General features: G+C 39.5%; 1 protein-coding gene across 2 annotated transcripts in view; it reads left to right on the forward strand.

Moving 5' to 3' along the window:
* RAD18 (RAD18 E3 ubiquitin protein ligase) overlaps positions 1-12,205 on the forward strand; it is a 60,313-nt gene that overhangs the window by 6,949 nt on the left and 41,159 nt on the right. For both annotated transcript variants that reach the window (XM_072876230.1, XM_072876229.1), the window contains exons 4-6: positions 602-672; positions 8,682-9,037; positions 11,191-11,290. In XM_072876230.1, coding sequence (XP_072732331.1) covers positions 602-672; positions 8,682-9,037; positions 11,191-11,290 — 527 coding nt within the window. The remainder of the gene's footprint in view (positions 1-601; positions 673-8,681; positions 9,038-11,190; positions 11,291-12,205) is intronic.

Here is a 12,205-nt window from a genome sequence, read left to right on the forward strand (position 1 = left end):
CTTCTCAAAAATCACAGGTATTGATATGAGCAAGACTAATAAAAGCTTTGTAAAAAAAAAAGAGCAGCAGAGAGAGATAGCCAGAGAGATAAACATCAGAGATTGTTTAAAGAGAATGAATTGAATGCACAAAGCCATCTCATAATTCATATTTTCATTCCATAATCACTCAAAAGATTAATATTTCCCTTCATCAGTTTTCATGCCTTGTTGCTTAAGGTTCTTATCACATTCATGGGATCCTTGGTTTGGTTTTCAAAATAATTAGAACTGGGCTACAATAAAGCATTGTTGGAGACTGGGTACACTGGATTTTGCTGCTTTAGCTTTATGCTTCATTTTTATCTATTACCTATCATTTCCCAGACTTACAGTTCTTGGGCAGTTATTTTAGTTTGGGATATTTTTCAGGAAAAAATGTTTACACTTTATGCATCTTCATTCACATAGCAGTTTAGCGGGGGGTGGTTGAGGTATAGATCCAACAAACAAATTATTGATCACCTGAACATTTTCTGGGTACTTGTTGTTTTCACTGCATTTGAATGGGTTTTTTTGTTGTTTTTTTCCCCCCCCTGTTCTTTCTTTGTTTTTTTAATAGGCAGTCTCAGAATCTGACCTGAAAAATAACCGGACATTGGATGAACTAGTAAAGAGCTTTAATTCTGCAAGGTATACTGTAATTTTATGAATACTATCTCTGGTTTGGCAGCTGTAAAGGCAGGTGTGACTTACTTTGTGTGACCAGGCCAGGAGTCCTTGTAGACAAGCAGTGTGAGGACTGAGTGAAAAAATTGGGGTGTGACAGAAATGTTGTCAAAGACAAATGTTTATGCTTTTGGAATAATCCTACAGTTTTCTGGCTGATGGTTGCTGTCCACTCAGGTGATGTGTTGGGGTTGTAAGCTTATTTTGGTTTTGCTTCTGGTTAGCTGCTGTGTAAGTCACAGTCTCTTCCAACATGTAGAAAGTCAAGCAGATGTGTCAGGATTCTACGGGGAAGATAATGGTAATAAAGATTTTCTTCTAAGATCCTTTCTATGTGTGCAGGGGAAATTCTGAACAGAAAGATTTTGTCCAGTGGTCATGGTCAACTTGCAAGAGAATTCTCTTGGTGAAGCCATTGGATGGGAAAAATGTAGTATTGAGGGACCACAAATGGGAGTTTTCCTGGATAAGAAAAGTAATGGAGTATTGTGCTTTCACCTGGATTTCTTATATACTTTTCTGTTCGTTTTTAAGTTGGTTTTGATCTCCTCATCCCTTTGAAAGACAGGAACAACAGAATAAGCATGACTTGGTAAACGCTTACCATGAGCTAGATATATGAGGTTTCTTGTATTATCTCTCCGTTTTCTTTTGGTTAGAAGCAGCTCTGTGACCTGCTAGGTATTTTGTAGGTGTTCCTATGTCTATGGGAGACAAATACACTATCATTTTTTTCTCTGAAATGAACTTGGAGCTTGAAGTCAATGAGATTCTTGGCTTCATAAGTGATAGGAAGCATAGTTGAGTTTATTGCTTTCTTTCTTGAGAGAGTTTCTCTGTGATGAAGATCTAATCTTCTGTATAGCCACTATTAGACTGAATTGATTTTATTTGAAGAATTGAAATTCTACAGTTACATTATTTTAGCTTGAACTCTGTCTTTGGTGTTTCCTAGTGATAAATGGATTACTATTTTTTTTTTGGTAAGGTCTAATTTTGTAGGGAACAAGTAGTGCTGACTTGGATCCATTATGATATTGAATCTTAAACGTTAATTTTTTTTGACTGCTTTAATGGATCAGTATAAATCTTACCAGTCAGAGTAGTTAAATAATCTTTCCTTTTGTGACTTGGAGTTCAATCAATTTCTCAACATAAAGTTAGATCAATAAGACAAAAACTGTAGTGTCCTGTGCTGCACTGGGTGGGGGGTGCGGTGGGAGAGAGCCAGTCCAAGCTTCTTTATGGACCTTGGTAAGAAATGCCCAACAACAAATGGCTTACCAGGATACCTGGTTTAATAAGGCAGAACAATAAGAGGAGTATAGATAGCGAGTAAATCTTGTGTCGCTGAAATGCTAGGCACCCCACGTTCTTGCTTCTCTCAGCCTGGGATTGCATTTACTCTGCAGATGGTCCTGAGTTCGAGGGGAACACTACTTGCCTGGAGAGTGTTATGTGATATGAGTGTCATTAAAGCATAGGAGCATTGTTGGTTTCTGCCCTAGTGATGTTGGTACAGGACAAATCTTCTGTCTCCTCTGCTCCTTCCCCATATCCTCTGTTTCCTTTTGGCCCTCCCCAAAACAAATCCAAAGTCCAGGGGTTGATTTTTGAAACCTGCTAAGCTCTTTAAGTCCATCATGACTTGACTTTGAGCCTCAGGTAGTTTAACTTTTATGAAAATTAGGCCTTAAATCTTTTCAGTATTTTGCAAAATTCAAACACATTTCTTAAATCAGGCCTGTAGGGAAAGAAAATGTTAATGTTGGTAGTACTTAGCAAAGTAAAAGCTGTGTTCCAAGGTCAGTGCGTGCATGGAATGGAAATCACTCTAAATAGATCTGAGTGCTGATCCCATTTATACTTCTGCTCAACATTTAGCTCGTGCACAACTGTTTGCAGAATTAGAGCCTTCATGATCATTTGTGCTCAGCGAGTGTTGTCTTGGGAGTCCTGCTTCCTCCCCATAGAAGTGGGGGACTCTGATGTTGCCCAGTAAAAGTGAAGCTGTTGTGTCGTTTGTTATGGCCCTTAACATTATATTCTGTGTGAAAGGGTGGAGGAGCAGTTGTGAATAGGCTTTAATAGGTCTGAATTCACATCGCCCTGCTCTCGTGTTCAGGTGCACACAAAGATCCTGAGCAGTGAAGGAGTTAAGGGAGTGCATTGCTCTGATCAATTACGCCCACAGGCTCCTGTCAGGGTGGGAGCAACCTTTGCTCAGCTTTCTCTCTGCTGCTTGTGCTGTGCTCTGCAGGCAGAATTTATCACTCTGACCAGGTCAGGAGAGCAAGACAGGGAGTGCTGTTTGTGCCATCTTTCCTTTATGAACAATATTTTATCAGTTGCAGTGAGGCCAGCGTCTTCAAAAATAATAAGTGTAAAGTTTTGGGGTTGTTTTGAAATTAATTTCATTGTCCTCTAGTAAAGAGATTATTTTGATGAAAATTGTCAGTTTTCTGCATCATCTAGTTAGAAAATTTAGCAATAGAAATTAGAATTATACTTGCATAGGTAGAAAACTAGTCCTTGCTGAAAATGATCTGTGCTTTTTTTTCATACATAGGGAAGAAAAATACGTTTTTACTTTCAAGTTTATATCTTAGTTTCCTAATCAGGGTTACTTGACAGCTAGTGAGTCAGCGGAATAAACACTTCCACTCTGAGTCCTTGAGAGAGCAGGTACTGTCATTTCTAAGACACTGACTAAACTTCCAGGAGGACTGCAGAAGGAATTTCAAGGAGAGAAGTTGTCCTTTGGTACAGTTACGACTGTCCTGTGTGAGCTGTTCCAAGAAGATTCACAACCCCATCTCTTCCCTGGAATTTATTTAGGTGAAAGCGCTAGATTCCCACCTACTTGCTCTGCTTCATAGCTGCTTCGGCAAGGGAGAAGTAAACAGACTGTAAAATGGGAACCAGGATCTCGAAGGAGGACACTGAAATTTTTTTGCGGGTCTTGCAGATCTGACAAAAAATTTCGCAAGATGTTTATACTGTTATTAAAGCTTGTCTGGCAGAGAGAGTATGCTGTATACAGCGTGTTAAAATGACTGTCCATTTTTAGTTAAACTAGAAGAAGTGTAACTCCCTGTCCTAACCCAAGCCAGTGATTAAAGAGGATGGGTCTCAGAGGAGGGTTTGGGTAGTGGTTACAACAGTGCATGTTGGGACTCACTAACGTCTTGTTGATTCATCTTTCAGCCTTTAAAGGGTGCCTGTGCTCTTAAACTGAGGTTTGTCAGCTGTGAGGCATTTATTGCTTTTGTGCCAGGAAGGTAAAATTGTATCTGCTAAAACTTTTCAGAGGTGATAGTAGTCTGTGTTAAATTCTTAAGAGTGTATAATAGATAATGTTGAAAACTGCCTGCAAAACGCAGAGCTTTTTGAAAATGGTGTTGTCCTGAGGTTTACCAGTAGAATCAGTTTCTAGGTGAGCCGGACAGTCTGGGGATGGTAGAGGGCGGACTTCTCCATTAACTGCATGCTTTCTCTTGACTCTGCTGTCCGTCTCTGAATGACAGATGAATCTTCCACTCTAGTCAGGCCTGTCCGAATCACTCCAATAACAACTATCAGAATTCCTGTGAATAACAAGAAATTTGAGTAATTCACTCTGGCAGTGAGGGAGGGAAGTGACAGTTGATAAAGGTACTGTTGGATAGCCCAGGGCTGTGCGAGGAGTGCCTGTGGTGCTCCGGCTCTTCCATCCCTGGGGCGCTGGGGTTTGGGGCGGCGGGGTTTGGGGTGCCAGCTGGTGGGGTGCCGGTGTGGCAGGGCCGCTAGATGTCATCACACAGCCAGCGAAGCTGCTCAGTGCGCCCAAAATACCGCCTTCTGGGAAAAGCCAGCCTGGGACTTTTCTCTCCTCTTTTGAATTTAGTACTAGCATTTTCTGTATTTTCCCACCAAAAAAAAAAAAGCATACAGAGATTTCATGTGTGTTTTGGCAAACAAGTTCTCATATTCTCGTCCTAGTGTTCTTTCCATTGATTCTGTGCCCAAATCGGATCCTTTCAGAAAGTCTATGCATAAGTCTTTATCCTTCAACATGAGGAAAAACTCTGTATGATTATTTGTAGATCAATGGTGTAATTAAAGCAACCTTTATTATCAACTTATTGTTAGGACAGGTTTTTGGGTTTTTTATTGTTTTTCCAGTTTCTCTCCCTCTTTGTTTTATACCAGACCATATTTTATTGAGACAACTGTTATTACAGAATCTGAAATTTCTGTTTGGAAGATATTGCTATTTTGGCTGCCTTTGCAAATATTAACAAGTTGCATTTGAAGTGAGATGGTCTTTTATTTGGGTAGTCTGTCTTGTCAGCTCTGGAGCAACTCTCCTGAGTTCAGAAGTCTATCCTTTCATACAGGACTCATTGCAAAAATGCCAAGCTTTGCACTCTGAGCCTTTTGCTGTGTGTCTGCTGCCTGCTTCTGCTGGCCACAGAGCTGCCTGCCATCCTCCAGCTCGACCTTCAGCCTTTATCGGAATTGCTCAACTGCCCCTTGCTTGGGTTTGCAGTCCATCTCAGGTCCAGGCCCACCTCCAAACATGTATTTTGGCCTGGTAGCCTTCCTGAGGGACAAATCAGACTACTGAAGTCTCTGCTTCAGAGAATCTGAGGTACTATAAGCTGTGCTATTGTGATACTTCCTGAGAAAGAAATGTTGAGAAAAAGATATAAGAATCACTCTAAAGTCTGGTGAAAAGAAACTGATACGAAGTTTGACTTTTAGGAGTGTTGTCAGCTAGTGTGAACACATTGGGAACACATTTTAGCTAGTGAATACATGTTGTGGAAAAATAAACAGACGTAATTGGTGGTTACAAATAGTAGAATGTGCTACTTTGACAAGAGGAGGAGCTCTCAAAAGCAACAGAAAATACCCTGAAAAGATGAGGGAGATCAGTTGCGTTCTCTAGCTGAAGACAATGAGTATAGGCAACTGGCTAATTATTCAGATATTTTTGCCTTTTGGTGCTGTATCGTTCTTTATTTTATGGGAAAACTGAACTGTGATATGATGCCAAATGATTGCATTTACAGATCTGTTTTATGTTTTCTGAGCCATGCAGAATTTAGCTTGCTGTAGCATAAGATGCTGGGCTTTTGAGTAAAAATGGTTGCTTAACAGCCATGATAAGACTGTGTGTTGACTTTGATTATCTGCTTTAATGGTAGGCTGCCTGTATGAAAACCTGGGGGAGCCTGAAGAAATAGACATTTTTTTACAAAATCAAAACATAAATTCCTTGTTCAAAAAGGGGAAAAAGATTTTAAACAAAGTACATCGTTGGTTGAACATCCAGCTGCATCCTTTTGAGGATTAAACTTTGCCTAAGCGTATTAGGAATAAAAGGCAACTAATTTGTTTGCTTTTGAACCTGATTGTAGAATATGACCATCTGTGATGTGACAAGTCTTCTGAGGCAAGAGTTTGTTACCTTTAAGTTGAAGAATATTCTGCATTTATCTGCAGTGAGATACTTTGCCAATTATTGCTGCTAATGGCCGTGTTGAGCAGATCACGCTGTCAGACCTTTCTGATACTTCTGGATGAAATCTACCCCTTGTAAACAGCAAATGTGGAGCAGGAGTGGAACAGGGCTGCATGAAGGCACTCTGTTTATGTTCCCATTAACTAGCTCCTGAGTTCCCCGTGAAGTTGATCCTATGCCAACAGTAGCCAGACCACTCTGTGTCTGTGTCAGCTGGGGAATTAACCTCCTTAAAAACTTCCAGTCCATATCTAGGCATAAGCAGGCAGAAAAACATAGTTTTGCTGCCACACTTAATTGCACTTGTTTGCACTGCAGAAAGTTAGAGTGTCTTGGGACAGATGTGAATTGCCACTGACAGATGTGGTCATTACATCTAGTAATCCAGGAAACTTAAACTCCAAATTGGGCTTCTGAATCTGGCTTGAATATAACCAGTGCAGAGCGTTCGGTGTGCTGAGCTGGTTGTTCACCAGGAACCTAACTTAAACTAGCGTAATTGTGGGGCCACCTGGTGACTTATGTATCTTTTAAAAATAATTTGATATATACAGACAGTTCTTAATTAGTTGTCCTTCTCAGACATGAAAAATCTTTATCTTAAAAGACTGAAAAGTTTTCCAAGTAGTTACCCAATGCTGAACTGTCTTCAGTGCAGCATGGATTGGGGAGGTGGAGGCGCAGGGGCGTGTGAGGTATCCTGTGCCTTTTGGTGTAGGGGCTCTTAGGCTCCTCAGCATCCTCAAAAGCGATCCCTGTTCCCATCCCTCCCTCTTGTGTTATCCTGCTATGAAGAGAAGTGAAAGGGAGGTCCCTCCCCCCTATCCCACTTAGCAAGTGGGGACAGAGTATCTCTAAGAGGTGAACCCATCTCGTCCATTCATTGTTAGAGAGGTGCTTCATTTCCTTTAAGATTTTTCCATTTTTTGTAAGCTGTCCCAGTTTGTCAGAGCTTGTAGATGGTAAAACTTTTTTTGTAATTACCCTTTTTTTGGGTAGGACTTCTGAGGATGCAGCAGGCTGGGGCTTGGCAGGTGGTGGTTGTGAGAATGGCAGCAAGTCAGGGAGAAAACTAGCGAACACCTGTGCAGGCTTTGCGGTCTTGGAGAGCTCAAGTGAGTGGTATGCAGGTTGCCAAGGGATGATGGAACAGTGAATTAAAGAGGAACAGGTTAGTGACTGCATGTGGACTTCTGCTGGCTGTTTTTGGCTGTATGATATGAACTTTGTTGTGACCCTCAGGATGTGAAGGACTCTTGCCAAAGTAGTAGTGGGTAAGAGTGGGACGTGTGGTTTGTCCGTTGTTGACGTCAGCTGCGAAGGCCTTCTCTCCACCTGTGATGACACAGGAGTGCAAGTGAACCGCTAGGTATGCAGGCAGTCTAGGCAGCTGCATCGCTGTGCTGTATCCCTGCAAAGAATGCAGTCTCTGGCTTAATTTATCTTAGATCAATCTGTATAAAATATGTGGTAAAATAAACAAGATTCTGCAAAAACCCCCGAGGTGAGGGTAGGAATAAAACATGTCTTTAAGATCTTTTGCAATTGCCTGAGTTAGGACAACTGTGACTTTAGTACTTTTAGCTTTGAGGTAATATGAAGAATTATAATGAAACAGACAGGATAATGAACCTCTGCTGCTACTGTATTCCTACTGATAAAATGCAAGTTTATTTCTTTGAAAAGAGACTTCTGTTTGACTCGTGTCTTGATATTTGCTAGCCCTGAGGAGGGTAGGGAGTACAAGTGGTGGGTAAAGCATGCGTAGATGGGTGGTAAGCATTTTGGTGGAGATCGGAGTGGGCTGTTCTTGAGGGCAGTTATGTTTTTCCCTTATTTTATATGAGAAAAGAATGGAGGGTTTGTGCTCTTTGGCTGATCATCGATGAAACATATGACAAATAGTTTGGGTTAGCTGACACTAAATCCCAAGAGCTGAGAAGCACACAGTTCTCTCTTGGTGGGGTTCTGTTCAGCTGGGTGGGCAGTGAGCAGCTGTGCTAAGGAGACCCACAGTAAGGAGGGACAGAAGGAATATGGCAGTGCTTTCTGCTAAGCTCTTTGGTTTCAGGAGCCTCTGTCACAGCTGGTACAGTGCTTGAAGTATTCTGACTAGAAAATGGTCACCTACCATCTTCAAGTAAGGGGGAAAACTTTTTGTTCTTGAAACTACTGTGTTCCATGTGATGTTTTGAGAGGCATTTTATTACATTTGCAAAATGTAATTTATTTTGTTTGAAAATCAGGAAGATAATTCTTTGATTCTGTAGAGCATGGTGAGGCTCAGCCGGCATGCTCCTGCTCCTGGTTTGTGTGGGATAGCCAGTTCCCAAGTGCTGCAAGGGGGAGAGGGAGGAAGGAATGGAGGAAAAGCTCCATCTGTTTTTGTTCTGGCTTCTTCGCAAAGAAAAAGCTAATACTGTTCAATGTAGCTAACTGCATGTTGTCTTCTGGATGCTTCTAGACAACAGCTGTTCCAGTTGGTCTTGGATGCTCCACTGATTTCATCTCCATTGGCCTGTAGCAGGCATTCAGCTGGCAAAAGCCATGTTAAGAGTCCTTTTTCTTGGCCAGTTATAAAAGAAGAGGTGCCAGTGATTGACAGTTTCTTGAGAAAGGAAAAAGTTTGCACCGCGACAAAGGCAGATGGCCTGGCAGGAACAGATCAGAAGATTTTAAAAACTGAGGAACACCATGACCTTTACAGCAGTTCTGCAGAGGTTGATGGTAGAGACAATGAAGTGGGATCACAAGAGAGTCCTGAGTGCACCAAAAGTCATGAAAAGCCTTCTACATCTGTCATAAAAGTAGTCAAGAAAGGTGAGATGCTTAATTTTTGTTTTTGTCCTGTTCTCTTCCCCAAGTCCATGATTGTGGTTGGCTGTATGCATTAGAGTACCTTCAGTACGTAGCATTCATCTCATTTCTCTGCATTGTTCTGATCTGCATTGGCATGTTCAGTTGCTTCCCGTTTAACTGGACAATGCTTCATACAGATTACTGCTTATGCGGGACAGCTCTGCTACAAGCATATTCTTGATGAGGAAGTTTGGGCTGATGCCAAGTAATTAGATGGAGTTCAGCACTTACAGATTCCTTTGCTTTGAGTAACAACTCTAAAAAACAATAGTTGCACAATAGACTTACTCAGTAAAAAATGAAGTTGTTTTCTTTTCTCCTTCCCCTGAGTAACTAGACAGACAACATCGACATTCATTCTGCTCTTGTATCCTTAAGTAACCAGAAGCAAGATTTGTTAACAATTTTATGTTTGCTATTTGAGGGGTACACCCACAATCAAAATGATCATGGTTTCAGTTTTGTTAATATTCCTATTCATACGCTCTCGAGAAGAAAGTAATCTGCTTTATTCTTCTGTAATTTTACAGTGTTAAGATTAATTTATTTTGAAGCATGAAAATGCCCATTTATACTAATCAACTACAATAAAATGACAGAATCCTCTTAGTTTTGACATGATGGCAGCCATCCTATTGACCCAATTAAAAGCCTAAATTAAGATAAATGACCAGGTAGGAGTACAACACTGATTCTTATTAGTTCATATTTATCTGTTCTTTTGTTTAACAATTTATTCAACTGGAACTCTTAAGTTCATATTTATTCATTAGCTGGGTAAATACTGCTCTAGAGATGTAATACAGACATAAAAATAGCCATCTGAAAATGACATAAACTTAGCCAGAAGTTACATTTCCTAGTTTTATGCATCAGGCTTGTGTTAGTAATTTAAAACTCGTATGAAATTTTACTGCTCATTTATTCTTGAGCAATTGAAATTTTCACTTGCTTACCATTTTATGACCTTATTAAATCCTCGAGCATGCATTACATTGAAATTATTTCCACAAATGCAAAGTAGTTGGTCAAACAATATAAATGAAAGAGTTGAAATGAGGCAATGCTGAAGTGATTTTAGTAAGTATTATTTGTTCCTGTGTTAAGAATTGAAATGTTAACTTCAAATACAATAATAGACTGCTCAGAACTATTGTGTTATGTTACCGTCCCAACTTTTTTTTTTTAACTTTTGACTAGAATATGATGTCATGGGAGTCAGGAATTGCAAAGCAGTGTTACCAGATAGCTCCCTCAATTCCCACAACATTTCACAGTGCTTTTCATAGGTTGTTTTTTGTTTTGTCTTTTAAATCATAACCGACTTCCTTGATACTAATACAGAGGATGTCAGTTAAAGAATCTCTTTCTCATACTGTTCATTTAAAGTTAGCCTTTTGTTTTTGACATAATGTGATTGCTAAAGACAAATAGGTTTTAAGTCTGTGTTTTTTGACTGTCTTTACAGTTAATGTTTATAGGTGCTTCTTGAAAATATGATGCAAGAAGAATTCTGAGTTGGGTGGGACCACACTATGGGGCGTTTGTGAGCCTCTGAGCCCAAGTCACAAAATCTAGTTATCGGTACTAAGAAATGAGTATGAGACATGGCTGGACCATAGGATTCCTGTGAGGCTGAGTTAACTCATGTTAACATGACAGTCCTGTTGAGAGCCATAGACTGGGAACATTATGTTAATATGAATAAAGTTTGTGCTATACTGTTTTATCAAAACAAAACAGCTTGCTTTATTTAGGAGTGAAATACTGCAAAAGTGAAAGACATTAGCAGGGAAATATGCTTAAGTTTATATTAGCCCCTAGGTTTCTGTGTAGTGTGTATGTTATTCTAGATTTTTATTAGAGATTTCATTCCATCTGACTGCAGGGAAGATGAGAGCCATTCTGATATTACACAGAGAGGGAAATAAGTGTTCTGCAATGAAAATGAGAGCAAAAAATGAAGATTCTGGATAGACATGCCAGATCTTTTAAAAAAAGATCTGGAATTCTGGATTTTCATTTTCTTCAATCAACAATTAGTTTTTCAGATGAAAACATTTGCTCTTTGCTGTAATATACACACTAGTAAATTCCTTCTCCCTTGCTTTCAGTGGATTGTCCTGTTTGTGAGGTTGCTATTCCAGAGCAATATATAAACAAACATCTGGATAGCTGCTTGACAAGAGAAGAGAAGAAGGACAGCCTCAGAAGGTAAGAAACAACTTTAAGAACTTTTATATGTATGTAGCCATTTTTCTGCACTGCTGAAATAAAAAATATTAGTTAATGGGTTATAATACATTGGATTGTGTTTATTTCTTGGTTACCTGCTGTATAGATCACTCTAAAATCACTGTATAAATATGGTAGGGGTGCTTTTCCCCTCTCAAGAAAGTATGTGGATTACCAGCAGAATCACTTTTTGGCTTTTAGTGGCAAGAAAACACTGGACAATGTTTTAAAGAATTCAATTCAGGGAGTAAAACTTAGTCTGTACATTATTCTCATCACATTTCTGCTCACTAGCATTAAAATTCTATTCTGATAATACTTATTCCCATTTTTCACTTGGTGAATGAATTGCTTCCCCCAATTCAGTTGGGCCAAAAGACAATTGCTTCACTAGCTGTCAAGTTAAAAAATAAAAATTGCACCTTACTCTGCTCACTGTGGTTCTTTTCAAGTTTCCCCAGTCAAGGTTGTCTCTTTAAGATCTCAATTTCCATAAGACGAATGCATGCCTTTGACGTTATGCCTCCGCCCTAGAATTTGTCATGGTCACCACATTCACATCAGAAGTGTAGATTTCAGTTTGTTTTACTTACTAGCATAAATTTAGGCCATTATTATTTCTAACTGATCAGACTTAAGAACTGCAAGGGACTTTTACTGCATGCAGTATTACTGCATACTTGTATTTCAAATCCCTCTGACCTTGAATTAGAAAGTAATTTTATGTTAAAGCTCTTATTTTGCCCAATCATGCTTAGAATGCAATCTATAAGCTAAAGGACTTTAAAGATGAGTAAGTGGTAAATTAATATTGAAATCTGATGTTAAATTTTAATTTTCATTTGGGATGTTTTTAGTGTTTTCCCTGTTCTTAATGAAGGGAAATAAAAGCCA

Source organism: Ciconia boyciana, chromosome 11 (genome assembly GCF_034638445.1).
Source record: "Ciconia boyciana chromosome 11, ASM3463844v1, whole genome shotgun sequence".
NCBI lineage: Eukaryota > Metazoa > Chordata > Aves > Ciconiiformes > Ciconiidae > Ciconia > Ciconia boyciana.